At 55.2% G+C, this 27,099-nt stretch overlaps 9 protein-coding genes across 9 annotated transcripts; 5 read left to right on the plus strand and 4 right to left on the minus strand.

Annotated features, from left to right (window-relative positions):
- Window positions 1-2,103: 2,103 nt before the first annotated feature.
- On the plus strand, window positions 2,104-3,804 carry ISF_02716 (LMBR1-like membrane protein; the record flags this gene model as incomplete). Its single annotated transcript, XM_018846322.1, has 1 exon — window positions 2,104-3,804. The coding sequence occupies one exon, from the start codon at window positions 2,104-2,106 to the stop codon at window positions 3,802-3,804; it is 1,701 nt and encodes a 566-aa protein (XP_018706050.1).
- Window positions 3,805-3,955: 151 nt separating this feature from the next.
- Window positions 3,956-5,416, minus strand: ISF_02717 (hypothetical protein; the record flags this gene model as incomplete). The annotated part of the gene is made up of 1 exon (XM_018846323.1): window positions 3,956-5,416. One exon carries the CDS (start codon window positions 5,414-5,416, stop codon window positions 3,956-3,958), a length of 1,461 nt encoding a protein of 486 aa, XP_018706051.1.
- Window positions 5,417-6,289: 873 nt separating this feature from the next.
- ISF_02718 (Serine/threonine-protein kinase domain protein) lies at window positions 6,290-8,393 on the minus strand (the record flags this gene model as incomplete). The annotated part of the gene is made up of 4 exons (XM_018846324.1): window positions 6,290-6,674; window positions 6,734-7,115; window positions 7,172-7,471; window positions 7,526-8,393. The coding sequence occupies 4 exons, from the start codon at window positions 8,391-8,393 to the stop codon at window positions 6,290-6,292; spliced, it is 1,935 nt and encodes a 644-aa protein (XP_018706052.1).
- A 1,905-nt stretch (window positions 8,394-10,298) lies between these two features.
- ISF_02719 (hypothetical protein) lies at window positions 10,299-11,360 on the plus strand (the record flags this gene model as incomplete). Its single annotated transcript, XM_018846325.1, has 2 exons — window positions 10,299-10,587; window positions 10,645-11,360. 2 exons carry the CDS (start codon window positions 10,299-10,301, stop codon window positions 11,358-11,360), a joined length of 1,005 nt encoding a protein of 334 aa, XP_018706053.1.
- Window positions 11,361-12,639: 1,279 nt separating this feature from the next.
- On the plus strand, window positions 12,640-15,686 carry ISF_02720 (pdz/dhr/glgf; the record flags this gene model as incomplete). The annotated part of the gene is made up of 3 exons (XM_018846326.1): window positions 12,640-13,564; window positions 13,625-14,314; window positions 14,704-15,686. 3 exons carry the CDS (start codon window positions 12,640-12,642, stop codon window positions 15,684-15,686), a joined length of 2,598 nt encoding a protein of 865 aa, XP_018706054.1.
- A 503-nt stretch (window positions 15,687-16,189) lies between these two features.
- ISF_02721 (Tetratricopeptide-like helical) lies at window positions 16,190-17,644 on the plus strand (the record flags this gene model as incomplete). Its single annotated transcript, XM_018846327.1, has 1 exon — window positions 16,190-17,644. One exon carries the CDS (start codon window positions 16,190-16,192, stop codon window positions 17,642-17,644), a length of 1,455 nt encoding a protein of 484 aa, XP_018706055.1.
- A 577-nt stretch (window positions 17,645-18,221) lies between these two features.
- Window positions 18,222-19,127, plus strand: ISF_02722 (short chain dehydrogenase; the record flags this gene model as incomplete). The annotated part of the gene is made up of 3 exons (XM_018846328.1): window positions 18,222-18,574; window positions 18,657-18,978; window positions 19,038-19,127. The coding sequence occupies 3 exons, from the start codon at window positions 18,222-18,224 to the stop codon at window positions 19,125-19,127; spliced, it is 765 nt and encodes a 254-aa protein (XP_018706056.1).
- Window positions 19,128-19,250: 123 nt separating this feature from the next.
- ISF_02723 (C2 domain protein) lies at window positions 19,251-23,404 on the minus strand (the record flags this gene model as incomplete). The annotated part of the gene is made up of 4 exons (XM_018846329.1): window positions 19,251-22,095; window positions 22,163-22,677; window positions 22,743-23,048; window positions 23,234-23,404. The coding sequence occupies 4 exons, from the start codon at window positions 23,402-23,404 to the stop codon at window positions 19,251-19,253; spliced, it is 3,837 nt and encodes a 1,278-aa protein (XP_018706057.1).
- An 843-nt stretch (window positions 23,405-24,247) lies between these two features.
- ISF_02724 (hypothetical protein) lies at window positions 24,248-25,948 on the minus strand (the record flags this gene model as incomplete). The annotated part of the gene is made up of 1 exon (XM_018846330.1): window positions 24,248-25,948. The coding sequence occupies one exon, from the start codon at window positions 25,946-25,948 to the stop codon at window positions 24,248-24,250; it is 1,701 nt and encodes a 566-aa protein (XP_018706058.1).
- Between the last annotated feature and the right edge of the window lie 1,151 nt (window positions 25,949-27,099).

Consider the following 27,099-nt stretch of genomic DNA (forward strand, 5'->3'; position numbering starts at 1 on the left):
CGACCCCCAAGTCGTGGGAGAGAAGCGATTCGAGCACAACAGAGAATTCGATGAAGCGGGATGGTGATCAAGGTCGATGCTCAGCTGCGCGTTTGGTGTGTGGGCGAAGCGCGTCGCGGTCGTTAAGTGGGTGATACCTGATATGTGAGGCCGCAACAACAATATCCAGGTATGTCTCGAACAACCACGTTGTTCGAGCCGCTGGCAACCTTTTTTCGTTATAAAATCCGATTCAAGTTATTGTTCAGAGGATCGAAGCGCGCCATGCTCTCCTGCTAACGTTGCGCGGGCCAGCGTGTACACAACCGTTTCCAGCCAGGTTTGTAATTTATTAGAGGGGCAGAGCCAAAGTTGACGAGGTTCTTCCTTACAAACGCACGATTTGAGTCATCAAAAGCCCGTATCCTGGAGTCACGAATAACCTCGTACCCGTATCTGAAATCCCACTGCCGAGTTGAATATGGAGCTCCTGAAGCACTGCCTTGGCCAATGCGGACCCTTGGTACTGTTTTGCCAACAAACCAAGTTGCGTGGGCCATGACCATGTCTACCTTCCTTGTTACTGATATTGTGCGCAACGACCAGGAAGAGGATGAGGAACCAGACCCCGCCGCGCGTGCATCGCAGGCCACAGAGACTGTAGGAAGTCCATCTGGAGTCGCTGACATACGTGGTATTTTTCGGTGGTGATATGGGTGAATATCTTCCCCCCTGCACTGGAATCAGCCCTACAACCGCGGCACCCCAGTGTACTATGAGATCTGAGTACTCGGTCGCCATTGAGCATAGTACCCCAATGTTTGGGGACGAGATCTGAGAGGCTGATCTGTATTTAAGCATTGAGCTTTACGTGGTGAAGAGTAGAAGTTGCATCTTTCCCTGGGAGATCACCAACTTTCGGCTTCTGCAGCCGCCCCGGGTCTTTGGCCGTCCGTATAGTGGTCCGGTTGGCGGCACCCTATTAAGCCTGCAGCCAAACCGAAGTGGGTAAATTAGCATCTACATAGATGGAGTGTGTCCAACTCAGTTGCAGTGATTTTTGGGATTGGTGTATGGACATTCAAAACGTTAGGCTGTAGTTTAACAGGTGTTGAGGCAGCAAGCTCTCTCTCACAACCACTAACATAATTTTGATCGGTGGAGTCCCCTCCGGATACACTGTTGCAACCACGTTCTCTAGAAAGTCTTCGAATTTTAGATCTCATAATGAAAATGATAGGTGGAAAACGGAAACATTCTGTGTGTAAAAGCGCCTGTAGACAATTTTATTAGTAGAGACTGTCCACACGCAATTCAACAAGCAGGTAGCGCTATAGCACCAGCAGGTTGAAAGGAAAACAGGTAAGGCATAAGAAAAATACAGTATGAGTGGCAGGGAAGATAGAAATAAAAAGAAATATATTTCCAGCTTATATTCTACATTTGTAAGTTTTACCACCATAGGGATCTCCCTGGTATACTAAATCACCACAGTACATGGCAGTCCCACTTTAGTTGTCATGGTGGCCTTCCCGAACTGAACTTGCGTCACGCGCTTCGCTTCTGCAGGCTGCAACTTTGCGAAAACACCATCCTTCGATTCACGCCTCGCGATACCTCAATCGACACGGCTCGGATGGCTTCGAAACACTTCGCCAAGCATGCTTAACACATCAGGCCGCTCGCTGCCGGTGGGCTCCATCGTCTTTTCCATCGTCGCGCTCCTGCTCGTGTCGCTCGTTGTTCTACTCATTTTGCGACACTACCTACCGCTTCGGTCGACGCCAGGATTTTATTTTGTGCCAATTTTCTTTGCCATATGGCTTCCGTCTGTGACCGTGCTTCTGGTACCCATAGACCTGGCCTCGAGCGCAGGAGCAGATGATGATGGAACACGAGGCATTTGGCTCCCTCACCGAGTCATTCTTGTCTCGTGGAGGATAACATATTGGCTCACATTCGCATTATCTTGGTTCGTAGGAGACGGCGCATCACCATATTATATCCTAACACAGATGTTTCAGGTTCATTCTCCCGATTCTTGGCGAATACTCCGACGCAGGATACCGCGAGCCCCACGACCGGCTAATGTACTCACTCCGATCGAATGCGCAATTCTACGCTATGGTCCTAGGATCTGCCATCGTTGGGCTGGTATACGTTGTGATCCGATATGATGTAACCTACGAGTCTCTCAAGGCTGTCGTAATGGCCCTGGCTTACTGCTGGGGCTTGGTTTTTGCCATCTATCTCATGGGACACGGACTCGTCTCCATACCGAAGCGCCTCATCCGCGATGCCAATATAGCGAACAAGTTGCGCCGGCTTCAGGCCAAAGCACCAAAAGCGTACGAGAAGATGGAAGATGCTGCGGCATCCCTCGAGGAAATTGAGGCCCAAGTTGGCGAGCTTGCGAAGCGCAAGGTTGGTAGCGCTGTCGACTTTCGCGATTGGATCGAGGAGCTGCAAGAAATTGCCAACATACCCGAGACGAGACCGCATGCCACTGCCTTTGACGTGAATACCATGGATCTAACTGTCCCGAACGTCATTACGCCAAAGTACCTGGCCGATATAACGCGACGGCTGATTCGGGCCAAGCGCTCGAGGTCGCGCTTCGCCCATGAGTGGCACGACTTGGTGAAGGAGGCTGGAAAAACACAGGAAATTCTGGACTCTGCTGCGTCAAAAATACTTGAATTTGGAGACGCATCACGTCATTCTGGGATGTGGGACAAGACCAAGCTGCTCAACCCCTATGCCAGGTATTTATGGCACTATCGAATCAGGCCGTATATGCAGATTGGACTGGGAATACTACTCGCCCTGGCATCTGCATGTGTTCTCTGGTCCGAAGTCGTCAAACTACCCTTTCCACAGCTGTCAGTCATTCGACTGAGTGTCATCCACCACTGGGTCGGCGACAACGCCGAAGTGGGCTTTGCTGGCCAAGTCATTTCCGCGTTTTGGATTTGCTACATGTGTGCCGCCGCGCTCGTCACCATGACCGAAGTCAGAGTCTGGCGCGGGAGAGCCCTCGTGAGGCGTAATACCGGCTACGAAGCTGCCTTTTGGTACGCTATGCAAGTCGCCAAGCTGACGGTGCCGTTGTCCTACAATTTCTTGACGTTTCTATCCAGCGAGGTGTACACAAAGACGGCCTTTTACGGCTTCCTTGGTCGTTTAATCGACTTTACTCTCCTTGGCCGGTGGTTTGACGACCTTTTCCCCTACTTTTTGATAATACCCGTGATTGCCGCCACGTTTGGGTTATACGGCAAAGCGAAGCGACTGTTTGTCGGCATCGACCTGCTCGACGACGACGAAGAAAACTCGACCGGCTACGGCACAGGCTCATGGCGAGAGGGACGTGATCTTATTGAGCGAGAGCTAGGCGGCGAGAGCGTTCGCCGCCGTGACGAGTTGTTTGCGAGACTCGCTGCAGCAGGCGGCAGTGGCAGCGGCCGTACCGCCCCTGTTCTTTCTGTACCGCCCGGAGAGAGCGCCTCGCGAGGCGGACCGAGAACCATTGGTATGGGCCCGTCAGCGGGAGTACAGCGAGCCGGCACCCCTTCGTCCCACTGGTACCTAGACGAACCGCCCGAGGACGACAATCTGATCCAGATCATCGGCCACCGCATGAAGAACACGGTGGACAATATAGAGACGCCCAAGTGGCTGCAGGACTTGGGACAGGGCCTTAAGAAGCCGAAGTGGATGGGCGGTGGCCAAGGCAGCGCTGGCGGCCAAGAAAGAAGCGACATCCGGAGCTGGTTTGGCGGCAACAGCAACAACAGCGGCGGCGGTGGGCATATTCGATTGTAATACTAGGCTTTGGCAACTTCATTGGCTTTTATTCAAGCAAATTGATTCCTTTATATAAAGCGTAGAACATGCCCACACGCGAATCGTGAATGATTTTTTCAGGATATCAACGAACTTGTCTGCGCGTCTGGGGTACCGCAATAGCAACGCATCACTCTTCTTCGACTACAATAACCTCGTGCTCCCCGCGATCCTCCTCAAGCCTCACCGGGCTTTGGAAGCGAATCCACCGCGCGCCGCGCAACTTGTAGTACCCAGACGCCCTCTTCACCGCTCGCGTCCAACCAAGGCGCTCTCTGCGCCACGCTCTCGCCGCCGCCATCACCTTCCCTCCTCCCGCCTGCATGCTGCTGCCACTGCTGGGCACCGCAACCCAGACTTCATCGAGCCGCAGCTGGTCGAGGTAGATGACGAGCAGGGCGACGACCGAGGCGGCCGCGCTCGCAGCCCAAAAGACCCAGAACCGGGCACCCTCGGGCCCGTAGCGGCCCTCGATGGCGAGGACGCCGGCGACGATGCTGACGGGCAGCAGGACGCCGCCGAGGTATGCGATGCGGTCGAGGCTGCGCTCGTTGGCTATGGCTTCGTCGTCATCGTCTCTGCGGCGCGGCGGGTAATCATCACCATGGTGGCGGTGGCGCTGGGAGGAAGAGGAGGAGGTAACCGTAGATGATGTGGCGAGCTGGACACGCAACTGCACGCGCCGCGAGAAGTCCGTCCACGCCGCCACCGCGCTCGTGTGCTCGAGCGGGTGTACCGCCTGCCGCAACTGCTGCTGTCGGGAATAGAACCGCGCGTCGTCGAGGTTGCGCTCGAGCATCGCAATGTAGCTCCAGAGCAGCCGCAACTTGCGCCCGTCGCCGTCATCGCCGAGACTCAGGGCGCCGATACGGGCGGCCCAGCGCTCATACACAATCTCGGCGAGCACCTCTTCTAGAGCTATGCTGTCCTGGGCACAGTCCACGGCGCTGGCCAGCTCGTCGTCTAGCGCGCTGACCCTCGCGGCGGCCGTGGCGGCGTGTCGCTGCGGTGAGACGTGGTGGTGTCGCGCCACCGTGCCGTACCGCCCGCCATCGTCGCCGCCGCCACGCTGCAAGCCCGACCGCCGCGTCGCCGCGTCCTGGTGCCGCAGTCGCGGCGCTGACCTGTAGCTCCTGCGCGTCACCGGCTCGAGCGGCGTGTCGACCAACAGGACTGGCACCGGGGCCGACAGCCACAACGCAGCGCGACGCATCACCGCACGCCCACCGGCCTGCGTCTCCTCCTCCGGGTACCGCCACACGCACCAGCGCGCAGCCCTGCTGCTGACACAGCGTGGACGATACGGCCGCCCGGATAAGCACTCCAGAAAGCCGCCGTCGACACCCGCGAGACTGCACAGTGCGTCGCTAACATCGGCGGCGTCGGCAGCGTCGCCGCGTAGCACTATGAGCTGCTCGACGCCGGACGGCCGGCCCCCGAGGAGCTCCGACCGCAAGTTTTCTACCGTGTCGAGGCGGTGCCGGTGGTGGCGCGACTGTGGCGTCCACTCAAGGACGTAGCCGAGGGGGGTGATGTTGTCGTCGGCGTTTGGAGGAAGGGGCGACGACGGCTTGCGACGGCGTTGCGACATTTAAGTTATTTACCCTCGCCGTTCCTTTACGTCTTTATGAAGCACTGTAAGAAAAAGACTTTCGATTTTGTTTTTGTTCTCGACTGTTGGGTGGCATGGTATTATCCCAACGAGAACAGCCAGAATGCCATAGTGTGCAAGTATATATCCAAACTTGTAGACCCCATGCCGGCAATGATCACGCAGCTATGCGAGTATCCTTCGATAACTCCAAATCATGCGACCGCGCATACCGCATATTTCTTTACTGTCTTTGTGGGTGTTTTGCATCCTTCTTGATTGCACAAGGACACAACTGTGGCGCATCACGGCTCGGAACCCATCATTCGCCAACCAAGCTCGGTGGTCATGCGCCACAAGCCTCGTCACCATGTCACCCTTGGCTCGTTGGAACGCGACATCTGACAAATATATCTCTGTCCGAAATGAGATGAAGCGTAGTTTTCGCGGAAAAATTGACAGGACTTGACATGCGTATCGATAGACTGCAGTACACTGAAAAAAAGCTAGGAGTAATAGGACTTGAAAGAAATACACCAGTTCCCATCTTGCCTCTCCATTCCCGGAACGCCATTTCAAACAAAACAATTTCGCAGACGCCCCTTTTTTGTGTTTTCGTTGCGAGGAAGCCGACAAGTATCTGGTACAGTATCGTGATTGTGTCAATCTTGTGGCCCAATGTCTCGGAGCGTTGTGGTCATCGCGACTGACAGCCGCGACATTCGTCCAGTCGTTACTATAATAAAAGCAAATGAGAAAACAAACTCAAATACATGAAAACAGGTGCCAAATGCAATTCTAATCACTTAATGCAAAGTCGTGTACACATATCTGCTGAAGAGCAAGCCTGGCGGCGAGGCTGTTGTTCTGCTGTTACGCTTGGATGCCGTTTTGGTAGGTGTGGTGCTCATGATGGCCGTGGTCATCGCCATCATGATGCAGGGTGACGCTATTGAACTCGAGGAACGGATCCGCGATTTCATTGCCTGGTGTAGACAGCCCACTGTCCAGCGGGACACCCTTCATCTGCTTGGCGCCGCTGATATCGACGCTTTCGCTCTCCTTGACGTTTCGGAAATTGACAGTATCGATGCCGCGGCCGGCATGAGGAACGATCGGTGGCTTCATATGTCGAATGAGAGCCCATTGCGTGGTGCGGAAGAAGGGGTGGACTTTGATGTCGGAGGCACCGGCTCTAGCGCCGAGTCGCCGATTCTCGTCCTTGATAAGCAGCTTTCGGATGAGCGACTTGCAGAGACTACAATTGTTAGCATGAATCGATTTGGTAGTTACACCTGTATCCGAGAGATTGCTTACTTTGAGATCTGCGGAGCACCAGCGTGGTCGGGGAAGGGGATATCCTCGCGGAGAATGTTGGCAAAAGTGGCATTGCGGTTCTTGCCCTTGAAAGGGGTAGTGCCGTAAAGCATTTCGTAAATGAGAATTCCCAACGTCCACCAGTCGACAGCACTTGTATGGCCACTACCCTTAATAACCTCTGGCGCAATGTATTCCTCAGTGCCGACGAAAGAGTTGGTGCGGAAGTTGGCGATGCATGATCTAGTGTCGATGGTGGGCAGTGCGTCGGTTCTTGCGCCATTCTTGCCGACAATCATGGTTGGTTTGCCGCCGAGGTCGGATTGTTTTGACAAGTCGAAATCGGAAAGCATAATGTGTCCAGACTGGTGAAGAAGAATATCTAGATTGTGCGTTAGGCGGGTAGTTGTTGTTGTTGCAGAACGCAATGCGACTTACTTTCAGGCTTGAGATCTCTGTAGATGAAGCCCATTAGATGCAGGTACTCCAGGGCAGCCGTGACTTCGGCAGCGTAGAATCTCGCATCGTCTTCCGGAATGCACTTTCCGGGGCGAGTCTGTAGAGCACGGAAGAATTCACCACCACTGCAGTACTCCATGCATAAATAGAGGTGCTCCTCCGACTGGAAAGAGTGGTAAAGGGTGACAATGAACGGATGGTTACTTGTCGCTAGAATTTCCTGCTCAGCAAGGGCTCTCTTGATCTTGTTACGCTTGATCATTTCCTTTTTGCTCAGGACTATGGAAGCTGGTTAGTTGCTTTGTGCGATATGTGGAAACGAGGCATAGGTACCCTTCATGGCGTATAGGCGATTGCTCTTCTTCTCGCGGACAAGGTAGACCTTGCCAACGTCTCCCTTTCCGATGAGTTTGATCTTGTCAAAGCTAGAAGGGCCAACTTCAACATTCCGGACCTTGATGGAATTGGAGCTATAGGTTCGGCGGAAAGAGGCATTGGTGGCTTTGGGGGGCGGGAGAGCGCCGAGGGTGTCGTCGTCCTGCGATCCGGCGGTGTGAGCTTGGGCTAGCGCGTGGCCGGCAGCAGCGGAGCTGATGAGACCAACCTTGCCGGAGTCGGAACTCTGGAAGACGGGATCCTTGCCGAGCTCGGCCGTGCCTGGGCGTTCTCCATCGATACCGGCGACCTTATCAGCGTGGTTGACAAACATGCCCTGGGCGTTGGGAGCGCTGGCGACCCTTCTGAGCCTACGGGCTAGCTCCTCCTTGGTCTCTGCAGTGGCATGCTCTCCAGCACCGGGAGCATCGGGGCCGGTGACTTGCAGTGACGGGGTGTCGGGTGGGCTTGGAGGCACAGAGCCGTCGTTGTGATGGCGGAGGCCGGGTTGGCCTTGGTGGACAAAGTAGGGGTTGGCGTGGGCGGTCGGGCTCATGGCCTCCTCGAGCTGGTTGCCCTCACTAGCGACAGTATGGGCGCGAAGTCGGCCGACGGTATTGCTGAAAAACTTTGTGTGGCGCGAGGGCTTAGGACTGACGATGTTGTCGGTGGCAGTGTTGACGGTGATGCTGGGGGCGGAGGTGGCGGCTGCCGACGCTGAGGCATTCTTGTCCTTGTCACCGGGGGCCGGGCTGTTGATGCGGAAGAAGTTGCGTAACCGGTGGCTCACCTGGCCGGAAGAGCCATTGGGGTTTTTGGACGGCATGGTGATGACGGGCGGAGGAGGGAGCGATGAGGTTTGCTTTAATCTTGGACAGGGTCAAGGATCACGCAGACGATGCCATGATTTGCCGCGCGTTGTGAGAAGAGGGGCGAATGGGATACCGGAGGTTGCTGCGAGTTGATGCGGCGGCGGAAGGGATGGAGGCCAGAAGACAGGCTGGTTAGGGAAGAGAAGATGAACGGGAAGCTGACCGATGATGCCAGCGAGAGGGGAGAGTGGAGATGGACGAGGAGACGGGCGGGAGGCGACAGACGGCATCGTGGCGGGGGCCAGTTGGGACTCAGTTGTCCATCCAGCACCAGCACGCACCAGCGGAAGTTGGGCGAGTGCTGAGCAATCAAGCTCAACAGTGACCAGTGGGATGGGTGATGGCGCTACCAGGTACCTATGTATGTACGTACAGTATGTATGTACATAGGCACATTAATACAACGCTGAGGTTCCAGGCCCTTAGAACGCTGTAACGGCCTGGTATCCCTGAATTCTCAAGTCGTTAGTGGGCAAATACAGTGGGCACTGGCCCGATGTTGGCTGTGGGGACACTGGGAGGCAGACATGAAGCTGGTTGAGGCGTGAGGGGCTTGTTACTGTACACCCAAAAGACTGTGCCACTGTGCCAAATTCCTTGACCAGAATTGGCCCACTGAATTTGGCCTACGTGAAGGGGGCTTGTGAGAAGCATCACACCATGACTTTGTTCCTTCCGAGGCCAACATAGTTAACCATTAAATACATAATCTTGATGTATGTCAATTCCGCATCAGCTTTTTGGCGACGGCGACGCCAATGCCCTTGGCCACTGGTAAATGCAGAGGCCGAGGTTGAGAGCCACCAATACCTGTGTATAAGACAACGCGATATGAGCTAACAAACAGCTGAGCCTTGGAAGCAAGAGCCACCAACCCTGCCACCTGCTCAACGTGGTATTTGCCGCTCTCTAACATGATACGTACAGTCAACGCCAGCCTCGGTAGCCTGCAGCCCATGGCTGACTCGATACACCTCTATTAAGGCCATGCATCCTCCCAAGTGCTTTGCAATCGATTGTTGTTATTACTTCGTCATGCAGAAATCTCTGCCCAGACGTCCTGTGCAACCCCTTTTTTTATCACTGTATTATTATTATCACGCGCTGCCTTCTGTTGCACAATAACTCGCATGGCTTGCTCCCGCCAACGTTATTTTCCTTCCACCCCTGTGCGGTGCCCGGCGCTAACTACTCGCGAGCCAGTAACTGGTACGCAAAAGTGCCTGGGGTCAAGTTAACCTGATAAGTTTCATCGTGCCTGAACCTTTCGTTAATCGTTAATTAAACCGCACTAGACTTGCTTCTGCGGTCATGAACTCTTCCAGGTTTATGGTTTCCGCCATCGCTGTTGAATTCAAGAGCCTGGCTACCCAGCCGGGGCGCGCCAGGTATATACATACTGGCGGCCACTACTTGGTAAAGCCTGTCTTGTCGGTCAGATTTTAGACTTTCTAGGTGGGCTGTACAATAAATTTTAGATTTATATATCTTATATTTAGCTATAATACTTTAGTACTTATATAGCAGAATCAATTATCTTAGAGATTAATTATTTATAAACGATGTTAAAAAAAATTATACATAAGATTAACGAAAGAATTATTTATTAAAGAGATATTTAGTTTTAATAAAATACTTTAAAAGGTTATATTCTATTAAAAAAAAAGCTTTAAAAAAAGCCTAGAACTTATAGCTTATTAAATTTCTAATAAATAACTTAATAAGTTAAGAAGGGTTTTAAATACTTTACTGTTACTAGTTTAGAATCACGTGCGATATTAGCTAGCTAGTAGATAGACTACCAACCTTAAGCTTTAGTTAAAGATAGCTAGGGTAGTTCTCCCTTTAACAAACTCGCAATGGACATCAACAAACACTCGGCGCCGATCCAAGGATCTCATGCGACGCCCACCAAGCCTCACCTGAGCCTTTCAGTTCATAAGGCCGAGGAGGCAGCGCGATTCCGTATCGTACCCGACCCCGCCTATCAGAATGCACATGCTCAGAAGGCGTTCCCAGCGCGTACTCTCGATGTACTCCCCATGCACATAGCGCCTCCTCGGTCTACGGCGGCACCGCTGTCCGTGGTACTAAACCCCTCGCCAATCAAGGTGCACGACTACTCGGAGTACGACGTCGCTCTACAAGGTAAATGAGCAAAAAGTACAGTTTAACAATGGAGGAGGCTAGCTAACGCAAATCTAGATGCTACTACCCCCACAGGAGATGATGGGCCACCCCGGAAGAAGAGAGGCCGCCCCAAGGGATGGAGAGCCAATGTCGCATATGGTGCAGCGAGAGTCGACCTTGACTCCAGTTCAGTTATGGGTGGTAGTCGTGCTGGCAGGCAAAGACACATGCCAAACTATTCATTGAAGCGACGTCGCAAGACAGTCGCGCGGCCAGATTCGCCGCCGCCGAGGGAGGTTTATCTCGCTCTGAGGCCAACGTATACCCATTTTCTGTGCGAATGGTCCAGCTGCAAGGCAGACTTGCACAACCTGGACACATTGCGCCGGCATGTCTCTGCAGTTCACCTTAAGTCCCAACAGCATGGCCGCTGTTTCTGGGGTAAATGTGCCGACAAATCAGCCGCGCAGCACGTCGATGGTGCAACATTGGCCAAGCATTTAGAGCAGGAGCACTTGGTCCCGATGGCGTGGCATATTGGAGACGGCCCAGAAAATAGCTGGGACTGGAGCATTAGGCTGGTGGCAGCCAAGGATACGATACCCGACTTTTTAAAGGACAGAGAAGGCAACCAAGTGACGCCATCAACACGGGACCAAGAAGTGGAGGACCTTTTCACGTTCAGGAACAACAGGAGGAAACTCAAGGAACTGATTATGCGGCGGGATGAAAATTTGGAATCGCAGTCGTCAGATGGGTCCGAAGATGAGGGCATGGGATCAGGACTGTGATGAAGCTCGTTATTTGCGGGTGTCTAGGCGCCATTCTCATGGCATTTCAGTTGAAGCAGGCTCCGCAGGCCATAAGCCTGTAACTTTAACATATCCATATACATTATAGCACTCAAGCATAAGGCAAAGCAACTTTAGGTGTAGAGATTATCCATGATACTTGATGAGGCTCTCTGCATAGCCCTGCCTAGTTAAACAAGGCCACGGCTGCGCTAGTAGGCCGGCTCGTCTTGACAGTTGACAGATGTTCATCATACTAAAGTAGAGCGGCCTTAGCACCCAGCTCAGTGCCTTTTATTTTATTTTTCTTTTCTTTTTCTCCCCCCCCCGAGGCTTTCTCTTCGTCTTTCCTTATTCCTGCTCAGCCTTGTAAGGTTCACCATGCAGAGGTCGTAGATACGGAGGTACCTAACTTGGGAATCCACGTGATGGCAGCCAGTCTCGGGGCCCCTCGCATTTGCAACCTACCAAATACACATCCCCGGGCAAACAATTCCCTCGACTTATACCCACACCGACCAACCTTGATCGATCACTGGCCAACCTACTTTTTAGTCTCCCAGGCTCTGGACCCTAGCCGCCCGGTCTGACTCGACGCGACCGTCTCATCTCGCATACGTTAACTGGGGCCTTGGCTGGCCAGCTTTGCCATTTGCCCAAGGTCTGCCTGCCATGGCAGACGAGAGGACCAAGAAACCCAATGAAAGAAGCGTCGGATTTATCAATCGGAGCCAAGGGGGTCTTCGCGGTCCCGTAGAAATTACCGGGCCACCGCTATTATGCGTCGAGGGGGAGCTGTAGCCTGGTCGCTAACGGGGAAGGCTGCCTGATGCACTGCAAGCCGGGTACACCATGCGAGCGATCCCGAGTCACTTTTGCACACAGAGTCACCGCGTACGCACGCTTCCACCAGGCTGACGCCAGACTATACGTATCTAGACTACCTCATTGACACATGCCCTGCCTCTGCAGACCGCCAGCGCAGCCTGCATGCTCGCGACCAATGTTCGGGGGTGGCCGCCCGAGTACGGACAACATCCACCCCATCCCTCCCTTCGCCAGACCAGACTTGCCTCCCCATCCCAAGCATCACAAGGTGAAGTGCCGGATTAGGCGCCTTGTATGTAGTCGATCGGCCCCAAATCTAGGCTGCGCCAAGTTGATGCTTGACCTGCCGGCTTCCGAGCCTACCTAGGTAATATCCACGGAGGCCCCAGGCATCTGCCTTTTTGTCCCTCCTCACACTCATCCGTCAACATTTTGAATGAAGTCATACGCCATGTTGAAGAAATCATATCCGGCTCTTTCCCTCAGAATACGGCCAATATTTACACCACGAGGTGACGTATCGCACCTCTCCGTGTCTTTTACAGTTCCCAAATCGGCCCTAACAGGCTCGAATCCTCACTTGAACTATACGACCTGGTTTGGCAACTTTGCCGCCCATCCCTACACGGAATCTGACATATATGCCACGGACACTGTCGGGCGCCTGCCCTTTATATTTGTGGACGAAACCAGTACACTGCAACAATGGCGCCTCGGCAGAGATCCCGTCAGCGACTTGACTATTAAGATGGACGTCTTCCCGCGCAAGGTCGATATCCATACTGCGCCCGGTCCAAGAGTCGACTTGCGTTTTGATCAGGGAGGCCTTGTCGGGACCGGTGCCTGGTTTTTGCCTGAAGTGGCTCAAGGCAGCTTTTATACGCATAGTGTAGAGTGGGATTTGTCCACGGCACCGCCTGGGACACGCGCCGTCTGGACGTACGGAGAGGGGCCTCGGCGTGTCGAGCAACATGGCACCGTTGACACCTTTGCGCGCTCTGTCTTTATGGTTGGACCTATCCAGAGCTCTCCTCCTGGGCCGCGGCTGCGTTCTTCGCCCGGTACTTGTACTACCTACTGGTTTGGGAATCTCCCACCGATTCTGCAACGTGTCAAGGGTTTCAACACGGAACTATACACGCCGATGGCCGACTTTTTCCAAGACTTGAGTGGATCGTATCGCGTTTTCATTCGAACCGCCCCCCGCGGTTGGGGGGGCTCTAGCTTTCTCAGCAGCTATATCCTCGAATACAGCAATTCCATTTTGGATGTTGCAGATGAAGAAGTCACGGGCCTGCTGGCGCATGAAATGGTGCACAGCTTCACGGCGTTGAGCAATGAGGAAAACGGGGACGAGAATGCCTGGTACATTGAAGGTAAGCGACCAAAATTCCCCATCTCCCATTGTCAGCACATATGATGACCAACACTGCCAGGTATTGCCGACTATTACGCAACTTTCCTGCCATACCGCTTCGGCCTCGTCCCACCGTCCTATGTTACTACGAGGGTCAACGCTAGTCTGTACCGATACTATGCTAACCCGGAGATTAACATTTCCATGGATGATGCATTAAAATACTTCTTTACGTCCTGGTATTCCGAGTGGATACCGTACGATCGTGGGTTTGCCTATCTTCTCTTGGTAGATGACCAGTTACGGCGTCTGCCTGGTCAGCCAGATTCAAATTCCTCTGGTCTCTTCGACCGAATTGTTCTGGACATTTCAGCCAGATGGCGGCGCGGTGAAAAGGTGCAGCAGAAAGATTGGCTTGCAAGCATCGAGTACTTTTTGCAAGGCAGAGTCGACTGCGCTGCTCAGTTACAGGCCGTCTTGGCTGGGAGACCCAGCATCAACCTCGCAGGGCGGCGTGTAGGATCGACGAGGAATGTGCTTCGCGAAACCAGACAGCCCGTGATTCAGTTTGGGTATAGCAGACTATCTGCATCGAGACGTATTGTGGAAGGCGTGGTGTCTGGGTCGCATGCAGAGCGTGCTGGCTTGCGGAACGGCGATGTGATTATCAGTACGGGATCTACGACGGAGGCTGCACAGGATCCCCTTGCAAAGTATTATGTGGTCGTTAATAGGGATGGTGAGGAAATTCGCATCGAGTACTCTCCACGTGAGGATCGAGAGGTGCCGTGTTGGCTGTTGGAGAGCTTCAAGGAAGACATTATACCCGCGAGTTTCATACGGTAGATGACGCAGGATGCATCAATGTGAGCGAGCCTCGTCCAAGTAAGTCTGCCATAGCATTGCTCTTTTTTCTTTAACGATATTTGCTCTCGATTTTTTATATACATGTTTCTCGGAACGCTTTATTTAATTCATTATTGCTTTATTCGTACAGATTACAGAGAGTTCCCGCCCCGTACCTTGCAGATCTGGTGCGTCAGCTGAAGCAGGCAAGTGGGCTTCTTCGTTCAGCCTCAGTACCGTTATTCCCGCCATAGACTACCCATACTTTTATTAACTCTTATTGCTCTTATCAACTCACGCGCTTTTTTTTAGCCTCTAAAATCTATATTCTCCAATATTTTCTCATCCATGACCGAGGTGGAGCAGGGACCAGCCTGGCGATGGACATGCTACCGTTCCGGGTGAGCAGCAGCCACCCCGACGCCCGCGCGGCCTTGACGGCGTTTGCCTCGCCGCGCAGCGACGCCGCGCTCCTGACCAGCCTGCCGCTCGTCGAGCCGGGCACAAACCGATGGATCCTCGACGACGAGCACGTCGCCGCCTGGCTGGCCGGCGGTGACGGCCGTCCCGACTCCGACTCCGACGCGAGGAGCTGGGTCGCACCGGGCCTGGCCTCGACAGTGCCGACCATAGACAAGCTCTGGCTCTACGGGCCGTCGGGCTCTGGCCGGACGCTTCTGGCGGCGACCATGGTGCGTCACCTCGCGCGGCGGCTCCCAGACGAGCCGCGACAAGCCGTGGGCTACTACTTTGCGAGCGACAGCCCGGCGGAGAACGAGACCGTCGCGTGTCTCCGGGCACTTGTTGCGCAGTTGGCGCAACAGAGCGAGGCCGCCCACGACGAGTTTCGAAACTCTGTCAGGCTCGGAGCCTTGCCGTCTGTGCCGCACGAGCCCGTAGACGGAGTCGTCGCGCGTCTTTTCAACGCGGAGGGCCCTGCAGACCTGGGCCATCTGCTGGAGGCCATGTCTCGCCACTTTGCTAAGGTGTTTCTGGTGGTTCGCGGCGTTGATTACATGGAGGCGGCGCTCGCGTTGCAGCTCGCGGCCATGGCGGACGCACCGGGCTCGACGATCAAGACGGCGTTTACGTCCAGCGACGGCGGCGGCCAGCAGCAGGCTTGCATGGAGACGGTGTCGTGTCCCGTCGAGGTCGCGGCCGCGCAAGACGAGCTGTCTCTCTATGTGCGCAACGAAATGGAGCGACGAATACAACAAGGTGACACCTTCTTGGAGCCCGAGTCACCACGCAAGGAAATTGAGGAATATATATTGAGAAATAACCACGGCTCGTGAGTATTTTGCGTGTGTCCCATCTACGCAGCAAAACACTGACAATGGTGTAAAGTTGGCTGTGGGCGGTCACGACGCTCGACGACCAATGTGACCTGCTGAGACGAAATATATGGGTGTCATTGGCGACGACAATGGATGCCAGCGACGGATCGCAAATACCAGCTACTTGCAAATCTGCGTTTGATCCATACTTGGAACGCATCCTGCGAGACGACGACCCTAGGGCCAAGTTTATTCTCACCCGAACCGCACATTGGCTGGCAATAACAGAAAATGAGCCGATATTTCGACTTAGTTGCGATGAGCTTTTGAAGTCCTTGAATGCTCTGTATGGGGTGAAAAACGAACAGTATCGAGACTCCGGACGAATGATTCATGTCCGAGACGTACTCCATGCCTGCCGCCCAATTGTTCGCCTGTCGGACGCAGCTGGTGTTTCGTGCTTTCAGTTCAAGCATAAAACAGTCTACGCCTATCTCGTACATATGCTTCCTTCCCATGACATGCCGCTGAAGGAGATTAGCTACGATGGCTACACAATGGGCCGTGAGTTCAAAGATTTTGTCACAATTTGCAACACGTTGTCCAAGAGCGACATGGGTTGTGCCGAGTCTATCATGAAGAAAGTCCTTGACGCTCAGCAAAGGCTGTTTGGCCACGACGATGCCGACACGCTCTTCACGCAAGAGCACCTTGCCTCGCTCTGCTGGGACCGCGGCCGCCTCGACGAAGCCGAGCGCCTGTACCTAGACATTTTGCGCGGCTACGAGCGCGTGCCCCCCGACATCAGCGACCCGCACCACAACGTCCTCAACAACCTCGGCATCCTGTGCAAGCGACAGGGGCGGTACGAGGAGGCCGAGCGCCACTACCAAGCGGCGCTGCGCGGCCGGGAGGCCCGCCACGGCGCCGCGCACGAGAGCACGCTGCACACGGCGTGCAACATTGCGCAGCTGCACGCCGAGCGCGGCGACACGGCCGCCGCGCAGGCGCACTGGGCCAAGGCGCTGCCGCTGTGCGAGCGCACCTTCGGCCCGCGCGACGCCAAGACGCTCTCGGTCACGTACAACCTCGGCCTCACGCACAAGAGCCTCGGCGAGCTCGACGCCGCCGGGACGCTGCTGGCGCGCGCGCTGGCCGGTCACGAGGCCGTCTACGGGCGCGAGCACCGCGACACGCTCGACGTGGTGTCCGCGCTGGGGCACCTGCACCTGCTGCGGGACGACGACGCGGCGGCGGCCGCGCTGTACCGGCGGGCCCTCACCTCGCACGAGACGATGCAGGGCTCCGAAGGGGACGGGGACGGGGACGGGGACGGCGCGCTCCGCGCGTGCCACGGACTAGCCAAGGCGTGCCAGGGCCTGAACCGCATGCGTGAGGCCGAGGAGATGGCGGGCCGCGCGCTGCGCGGCTTCGAGGCGCGAGCGGGCCCGGACAGCGACGACGCTGCGGACGCCGCGTACACGCTGTTCCTGGGGTACGTCGAGGAGGAGCGGCTGCGGGAGGCCGTCGTCCTCGGCGCCAGGGTCCTCGCCGGCTTCGTGAGGGGCGCGTCGGCAGCAGCGCGCGCCGAGGAGGCGGGAGCGGCAGACCGCCGGCGGCGGGGCATCGCCGCGTCTGTGGCGGACAACATGGCGCTCGCGCACGCCAAGCTCGGTGAGCTGGCGCCGGCGGAGGCGCTGTGGCGGCGCGCGCGAGAGGGCCACGCGGAAGCGCGCGGTGCGGGCGACGAGTTGGCGCTCGCGGCGGCCAACAACCTCGGGCTGCTGTGCGTGCGGCAGGGTGGCCGGCTTGTCGAGGCGGAGGGATGGCTGCGCGAGGCGCTGGAGGGGTACGAAGCGCTGGAGGGGCCGAGGGGGCAGACGGCGATGCGGATCGCGAGGGACCTGGCGTCGGTGAATGAGGATCTGGGGAGGGTGGCGGAGAGTGAGGCCATGGCGAGTCGGGGATATCGGTAACAAAGGGAAGTCGGCTCCGGAGAGTTGACGTGATCACGAGTTCTATGGATGTGTAAGTGCCTGGCCGGGGTTATATCTGTTGACATTGGGGAGCATTTTAATAACCATGAAAGAAACTTTTTCTACGTTATTCAGGCGTTATTCTCATAGCGGCAACTTCTTTTATCGGATGTTCATTCCATGTCTTTAGAAACATGCCTCTATTGTCTTTGGGATCATGACAAGGCGACATTGCGGGGAAGGTTCCAATACAGAACGCACTAGACTGCTAGCATGATCGAGCCACGGCGACCTCGTTGTGATCAATGATTAGTATTAAATCCTATTTATCAGCCGAAATGATACAAGAAACCTCGCGGATTGCTCCATCCCATCCACACCGTGCTGCTCTGGCGCCATTTGTCGTCATTCAAGCATTTGTAAGCACCGCAGCATGCGGCCGATGACATCCGGACGTGCACCATGTCTCACCTAGTTTAAGTATATTAACATGCAAATTCCCAGATGCTTTCCATCACACTTCCCATGACCAGCGAACCAGCCGTCCTCCTCCACTGCAAACAAACTTGACATCACCATGGCCGCCTCTCCGCCCTTCTACGCCGTCGTCGTCGGCGTCGGCTCCGGCACCGGCGCCTCCGTCGCGCGACTCTTCGCCCGCCGCGGCTACCCCGTCGCGCTGCTCGCCCGCAAGGACGCCAACCTGACCCCCGTCGTCGACGCCGTCACCGCCGCCGGCGGCACCGCCCTCGGCATCCCCACCGACGTCTCCGACCCGGCCTCGCTCGACGCCGCCTTTGCCGCCGTCGCCGCCACCTGGCCCGGCGCCCGGCTCGCCGCCGCCGTCTACAACGCCGAGGCCGGCTTCGCCTACAAGCCCTTCCTGGAGCTGACCCCCGAGGACCTCGACCGGGCCCTGGCCACCGGCGCGTAAGTTTCTGTGCCCCCCGCCCCTTGTTGGTCGAGAGATCCCGACGAGAGATCCGGGTCGCTGACGCGGAGGTATATACAGCAAAGGGCTGTTTCACTTTGCGCAGAGGACGATCCCACAGCTCCTCGACGCCGTCCCGTCGGAAGAGGGCAAGGAGCAGCAGCACCCGCCGACACTCATCGTCACGGGGGCCACGGCGGCGCTGCGCGGTAGTGCGCGGTTCGCGACGTTTGCGGCGGGCAAGTTTGCGCAGCGCGCGCTGGCGCAGTCGCTGGCGCGCGAGTTTGGCCCGCGCGGCGTGCACGTCGCCTATGCCATCATCGACGGCGTCATCGACACGCCCTGGGGCAAGGACCGCGTAGCCAACGACGGCAAGGCGGACGGCAAGATCAGCCCGGACGCGGTGAGTATAGTTCTACGCTTGGGTGTTGTTTGATACTGAAAGACTAATACGATGAGTAGATTGCAGAGAGCTACTGGCATCTACACACACAGCCCAGATCAGCATTCACGCACGAACTTGATCTGCGCCCATTCGTAGAAAAGTTTTGATACGGCATGCTATCTTTGAGCGACATATGATAACAGTAGTGGATAATAAGACATGAATTCATAAAGTACCGGGGAAAAAAAGGCGGCGTGTGGTATCATCAACGGTGCCAACAATTTTCCCTTTCAAATTTCCGTCTCGACATCCGGCTTGCGGCCGTCCAACGCAGTAATGTTCCTGACCTTGCGTGCTAGAAACTTGGCCTCATTCTTGGCAAACTGCATGTTGCGCATCGGTCGCCACTGCATCAGCCCCCGCTGCTTACGGTGCAAATCGCGACTATTCTCACGATATTCCTTCATCGCCGACAGTGGTCCGTGACTCTTTTTGGACGCATCGCTGACCCCCGTGGCCGCTGTCGTATTGGTCTCGAGGGATGCGCGACCGTTGGAGGCATCAGTCAGGCGGCTTCCCGTGGCCTGGGTAGACTGAAGATCCGACGCCCTCGAGACTGACTCGTTTGTGATGGGATCCGAGGTGTCGCTAGCTTCGTCTTCGCTTTCCCCATCCTCATCGAATTCTTCGTAGTCATCATCCTCAGCCTCTCCGTCGCCGCGTTTCCCGCCGGCCATGGCCTGCGAAGGGTCTTCCCCAAAAGCGCTGGTCCAGTCGGTGCCGTCCTTGGACAGCCATCTCTTGCGTTCCTCGTCGCTCGCTTGTGCCAAAACATCGCGACCTTGCGTCAACGAGTGGTCGTGAAGCTCCTTTGTCAGAGGCGGCACCTCAGTCTTGACTTCTTTTTCTCGAACGCCCTCAGCATAACATGCCTCCCACGTCTCAATGGTTTCTCGCGAATCATTATCGCTGACAAAACGAACATGATCAGAATCTGTGCCAGGCGAGAAACGGCCACAGAACCTGACGCGCCCGATTTCTTCAATGTCAAGATCGGGGACCTCTCTGAAGTTCGCCTCCGTAATATAATTTTGCGAGAGACGCACAGAATTATTGCACCTCCATAGGGGCACATCAAAGTCTTGCTCATCGCAATCTGTCAAATCCTTCAGCCAGACCGCTGCAAACGCAGCCGAGCGCCTCTTGCCCACGGGATTGAACTCGAGGAAGACAGGCGACCTGTATCGATGACGCACAGGCAGCCGGATCTTCTGGCTGTTGCCGGTGCCGCTGACGTCGAATGTCATGTCATCCCCCTCTTTAGCTGAGCAAGAGCGTCGAACGCTGGCCGTCGAGCCACCAGTGCGAAGGCGCAGCTTGGCCTTGGCCGCTGGTGCATAGCCCACCGTCTCAATCTTGTTCGACGTGAACTCAAAAGTGCCAATCTCCCAGCCCATCTCAGGTGGCGGCAAGCGCAGCTCCACAGACTTGAACAAGAGCGAGATGCGGGCGCGACCAAAGCCGATACCGCCATCCAGAGGGTACCATCGCGTGACTTCACTACTAGTTTGCAGGATGTCCGACACCTTGAGCGGCACCACGCCAATGAGTGGATCGTGTTGTCGGTGGCGAGAGTCGCGGACCGCAATCGTGACGATTGCAGATCGCCAGTCACGAACAAACTTTTCAGTGCCCGCGTTGAAAATGGGCTGCGAAGAGACAACCTTGGTTCGGGTCTTGTACGCCAAATCGTCGTTGATGAGAATAGTGCAGTACGAGCTAGGTAGCTTCTTGCTTTCAGCTTCCTTGACCTCACCAGCCTCGGGGCGAGCCGGCTCGTACTCTTTGCCCTTGCGGTTGCCGTCAGAACCGCGAATATTGGCCAGCTCAAGGCCAACGATCTGGTGGACGACAACACTCAGGATACCAGACGGCCAGAGCGGATCAGGTGGAGTGTGCAGAGCTGCTTCACTTTCGGCTGTCTGAGGCACAGCGTTTTGGCGCTCAGCAGTGTCGGGCTTGTTTTTCATCTCATCCGGCAGGTTTGGATTCTTTTCGTCTGTTCGCAAAGCCTTGCGGAAAAGCGTCTTGCCAAAGAAGCCCACTTCCCAGTGCAGCTCACCCGGCATACTGCTATCAGCGTTCATCCCCTTGAGCTTGGAAACTTGGGGAAAGACCTGTCCGGGATGTTGGATGAGCTCCTGGATGCTGAGCTCAATCTTGCCCACGACGTCGTCGGCCGAGGATCTGTCGCTGTCCCAAAGTTCCACCGAGAGCTGCTCATCTGCCTGGATAATGTCAGGTGTAACCAGGAGACCACAGCTTTCCCCAAAATATGGGTTCAAATCATCCTGAATAACACGGGTGCAGAATTGTGGCTTGGAAAATTTGCTCCAGGAGATGGTAATGTAGGGGTCTGAGCCACCGCCCTTGCTACCACGCTGATCCTGCTTGCTCAGGTCAACTGCCTTGTGAATGCGAATGTACAAGGCACCCATGGCAATGGTGTCCTTCTTGATGTCATCGCCTGTGAGCATGCTGCTAACGTCAAGAGTCAAGCTCTTGGGCGCGACATACATGGACGCCGCTGCTGAGATGGCCCAGTTGACAAAGTTGGAAATGAGGGGCAGGTTGAGGATGTTGACGCCCTTTTGGATCATGGGAGTGCACCCGGCCTGGACTTTTGGGACACCCATGAGAGTGACTGTCATGGTCTTGAGGAACGGCGGGTCGGGCGTAAGCTGCAGTCGCAGACGAGCAGTAGCCACCAGACCCTGTAGCTCAACCCAGACGGGTAGAGGCACGCCAAAGAGACCACGGATTCCAAGATAGAAGACAAGCTGCATGCCCATGTTGCGAGCCTTGGAGGCGACGTCTTCACCAGAGGGCTTTGCATGGTATGCAACAGAAACCTCCATGTTGTAAAACTCGCCAGCTTGCTCCATGGCAGCCATCTCATTGGGGTCCATGGTCTTTTCGTTTTGCTTTCGGATGTCGTCTTTTATGTCCTGTACATGGGAGTCTGGAAGGGCTCGCATATTCAGGATTCGAAGGGGGTTGCTGCCTTGGTGAATGTCGGCAACGCGAATATTTTCGATGACACTGGGGACCGAGGCTGCCATGACATCTTCTAGACTATGTGGATGTTAGGTTGCTTCCCAGTAGACAGTGGCGAGGTGTGGTAGTAGGTTCAACGACTTACGTATCACCAACGGCAGCAAAGACGTCAGGGTTAATGAGGCCCCATATTATGCCAATGGCAGTGTTCATCCACTCGACGGATTCGGGAATCAAGTTTGCCGTGGCTGTCTCGCCGCGGGCCTGCTCGCTGGACCACTCAACGTCGCGACCCTGGCGGACAAGCTCCTTGCACCATAGGAAGACACCGCATGCGACGCAGAAGCCAAGAGGAATCAGCCCGAGGAGCTTGCCACCGAAAAACCTGCCAATGAAGATGATGGCGACAAATATGCCAATACACAGACCGTTGGCTCGGTTCTCGAGGCTTTCAAACATTGGCTCGTAGCTGACGGTCGGGGTCTTGAAGAAGAGGACGGATGTCTTTTCGCTGCGAATGGGCACGTCCGAGGTAGTCCCCTCTTGTATAGGATCAGGCGGTGCAGAAATATCCATGGTTTCGCGGTACTGTTCACGAGACATGTGCATGGGCTTGGGCACGGTTGTGTCTTTGCCGAGATTTTCGTTTGGGACAGACATCTGGGAGCAACGGGTCAGTATGTGTTTGAATGCGAGAAAGGATGAATTCGAGGCCATCATCTTACCTGAGGGTCATCGGCAGCCTTTTTAAAGTCCGTTTTGGCGTCGCGAATCTGCACGTCTTTGCCAGTGACGGGATCACGGACCCAGCGAGCGTCCTTGCGTTCGGCCTTGTCGTCGCGCTGCTGGTGGTCTTGAACTTCGCCATGCTTGTCATTGGCTCTCAAACGAGCGTCAATCTCTGTATCCCTCTGTTTCTTCTCGCGGTCTAGCTGAGCCATGAATTCTTGAATGTTGGGCACGCGGTTGCGGCCGGAGTAGTGCTGGCCCGAAGGCACGACATGATTGGTATTGTTCATGGTGACCGGGGGCTAGGTAATGCAGAGGGTGTCGTGGTTGTGATGGATAGGAATTTGCGAGTTGTTTGCTCAGTCGGAATGATTCAGGGAATGGTTTAGGTTGTGCATTGGGTAGGTAGGCAGTTATCCAGAGGAGCAGCTGAGTCCGGTTGCTATCGACGTATCGACGTCAGTGAGAATGGAGACACTGAACCGACCAAGAAGAAGAAGAAGAAGAAGAAGAAGAAGAAGAAGATGAAGAAGACGAAGAAGAAGAAGAAGACGAAGAAGAAGAAGAAGAAGAAGAAGAAGAAGACGAAGAAGACGAAGACGAGAAAATAACTTTGTTTCACATCCAGCCGTAGGAGGTCGGCAGCGCGCCATGCCATTGTTGGGGAGCTTGGAAAGTTTCAATCAAGCTCTCTTGTCCTTCATCATCATCCATGACGTATTTACAGTGGGTAGTCCACTGGAGGTCTGGACGTTGGGCCCGCAGCCCGCCGCTAGAAACGGCAATCTGCATGTTGGTCCGGCGGGGCCTCAAACTGGGCAGGATTGTCGTGCTTGGTTCAAAGCTTGTTTGCTACATAGTTAGAGTTCCAACCGGTCATCACACCTTTGGCTTTTTTTTTTTTTTTTTTTTTTTTTATCGTCGGCAAATTCTGCGTAACGGCGTCTAGCCGAGCTGAAGAGCACATCAAAAGCCAGACAGCCACAAGGTATCCGTATGTATGTATGTACATAGATATCAATCCAGCAACTTCTCAGGCAACGAACCCACCGAGAACGTCCTTTCATCACCCCAGTCTGAGAAAGACGCTTAATCTCAAAACTCGCCAATTTATATACTCTCCGCGAATTTCGAAAGATCATTATTCACGTTACTGTATGCTAATAATTACTGCAGATGGTGCCTCCTGCACCCCACCTCCCGCATGCCATCCAATATCCAATTCATGTAGCCATGCATATGAGGTAGCACGGTTTTCGGTAAGGTAGGGGTTCTGCCTTCAACCCCTGGGCCTAGCTAAATTATCCTTCTTCACCATCCCTCGCATTCTTTTACATTTCTCAATGCTCCCCCTTACCATCACCGCCATTATCTGTACATCATCTCGATGCAAAGGGATCGTTGCCAAGTTGATACCAAGTCTCCTAGTTCCAGCATTGGATCTATCCAACATCACCCACCATCAAGCCTCCTTTCTTTATGCAATTCCACCTCGACTACCTCAACTGCTCGTCCCCGAACCGACTGGCCGACCAGTGAACTCACGATACCCAGCGGCATACCCTCCCGGTCGCGCCGGCGAGCGCAAAGCTAGAGACTGCAGCTTCTCAGTACCCCCGAGCAAACGCACAGCGCCCAGCCGCGAGGCTCGCCGTTCGATTGACGCCATTCTCTTATGAGCCGACGGAAGTGGCGGCGTGCAGGCTGTGCTGAGACACGTCATCCATCGCGTGGGCTGTGACACCCTCACATCGCCATTGAGCACCGCATCCTGGCTGGTGGCTTGGCTGATGGCGAGCTGGCCAATCGATTGAGGAGCATGTTGAGAACCCATTTGCAGAACAACTCGCACAAGATGCGGCAACTTGTAAAACAAGTTCACGCAAGGCTGAGCCCGGTAAGCCTCGTAGGCATCCTCGGCGTCCAGCATTTCGACCACCTCGGCCACGAGCGTCAACTCGTTGGGCGACGGCCATCTCGGCATGCGCAATTCCCCACCATCAGCTAAACTTCCTCCGGCCGCTTCCAAGACAGCCATCATCGTGCAGAGAGTGACCCTACTCACCGGCAAGCGCATGCCCCAGGAGCGCTCTCTGTACCGATCCATCACATCGACGAGTGATGAGCTCGCAAGGACATAAGGTCGAAGCACACAGAGGAATTGCATTGGCAGAACACTCTCGCCGTATTCCATAAACGCCCCGATCAGTTGCCCACGTCCCTGGAGCTCGGCTGTCTTGTTCGCTAAAGAGACTTCAGTGAAGCTGCCGGCGCCGAGCTTTGTCGCCCGCTTGCAAAAGTCCAGCACGAATATGCAGCTGTAGCAGTAGACTGCAATGGCTCCAGCCAGACTCTCGTGGAATGGTAGGCCCGCGTATGCGCACATGAGCAGACCAGCAAACGGCGTCATGCCGGCTTCGCCACGGAGCATGTAGTGAGCCGTCGTATCCCAGTCAGTAAAGATGTCTTTGCCATTTTCCACAAGGCCCATGTAGGCCAGCTTTTCTCGGTTCTGGAGGAAGACGCTACAGCGCAAGGCTTCTCTAGCGAGGGCGATCCATTGCTTCGCGTCTTCCCTCCCACCGCACTCTTCCACGCATTCGTCCCAGAGGTCGCCTACTCTACGCCCGAGATACAAGGTCGCATCTATAGACTCGACGGGACGAAAGAACTCGTCAACACCAATGCAGAACGCTAGGATGAGGGTCAGCGCAGGCCTGGACGATGGGGGGCCTGGCAGCCACTGCTGCGAGTAATGGATGCTGTCGCGGAGAGTATAAAATTGCTCTGCGACTGAGGCCGTCTTGGGGAAGAAACCCTCAGCGGCGCGTGCTATCATACCGGCCTCGCCAGGAAGCTCCTCATCCATCCAGCGACGAGTCAGCTCCGCGACGCGACGAGCACATCCTGGCAAGTCGAGAGAATCGGGCCAGGTCGCAGTACCCGCCACTTCATCGATGAAGGTGCCGCCGCCCTGCAACAGCCTAGCTGCCCAAGGGCCGGTGGCTTTGAGCGCTCCCAAAGGTGCGACGGTGGGATCGAAATGCTCTGTGCCTTTGCTTTCGGAGATTGGGTTATCGGCCAGGAGACTCCGGGCATCTCCTCGAAGAAAGGCGACATCGTATCCGACGGTTGAAAGGTAGTCTAGGATGGACTCGAAGTCCTCGGTACTAGAGGCTCCGTTGAGCGTTGCGGCCGTCATGTTGAGCTCTCCTATTCCGCAATGCTCTCATGCGAGACTGCGAGCTCTGTCCTCCGGAATGATGCAACAAGCGGCGGGAGCAGGAAAGATGTTTCGACCAAGCTCTATCAAATTACTTTTGGTCGCGGTCGGCGAGCTGAAAGATTTTAAATCGGCGGTTCCTCCGGCCACAAGCGACCAGGAAAGGAGGATATCGAGGAGCAACCGAGGCTATCGATCGATACTGGATTCCATTTTGACTTCATGTGCCTGAGGACTATATCGCCCATTGGCTACTCGTACGTCCATTTTACTGACGAGCCTGGGAAGAGAAAGGAGCCGATATGGTGAGATATCCATGTGTTAATGTCAGGGTCCGTTATAGCACAGCAAATTGCAGATACCAGCTTGCCGGGTTCCAGGCACGCCAATCCACCCAGGGAAAGTTGTCGTGGTGCTTGAAGACTCCCATGGGTATTTATTTTGAACAAGCCAGTGGGAATCAAGTTGTAACTTACTACTTGGACTGTCCTTCGCCACATTGGTCAATGGTGCCGACGGCAGAGATGCGTCCAGAGTTGCTGGACTTGTACGCTCAGAGCTCATCCTCCTTGGCGGCCGACAGGAGCCCTCCATCATAGAAGCTGCACATATAGTTTGACCCTCACCCCGTTATCAATGTGACGTGATTCTCGTCCTTATTCTCGCCGACTAATGGACCGCCCCGTCGCAGCGAAATGCGACAAATCGCAAATGGCCCACACACACCAACTCGACCCTTCCATGCAAGCTGGCCAGTCCTCCTCGTTCTGTTGCATAAAAAAATAAATTGAACGTGCATTGTCTCCAAATTGCAGTCTTCCGTCTTCCTTTTGCTCAAGGTGCAGAGCATAGTAGTCATGTTATGGGTCTGGTGGAACAGCACATGGAAAGCACATACGGGTGCAGATGTATCTTGGTACACACCTTGGAGATGTCAACGGCCAGCGATTGCCGGCTCTGCATACACCCTCTCGGCGCCTGCAGGTTCTACTTCAGCCTGTTCCAACAAGGGTCTGCATCTTCAGCTCTCCAACGACGTTGCTACACACAAAGACCTCCTCACAGTTATGAACCCGGTACTGTTTGGGCAGCATGTCTTGACGGCTTGGGCCACTCCATGGCCACATACC

This window comes from Cordyceps fumosorosea (genome assembly GCF_001636725.1).
Source record: "Cordyceps fumosorosea ARSEF 2679 chromosome Unknown scaffold_5, whole genome shotgun sequence".
In the NCBI taxonomy this organism is placed as follows: domain Eukaryota; kingdom Fungi; phylum Ascomycota; class Sordariomycetes; order Hypocreales; family Cordycipitaceae; genus Cordyceps; species Cordyceps fumosorosea.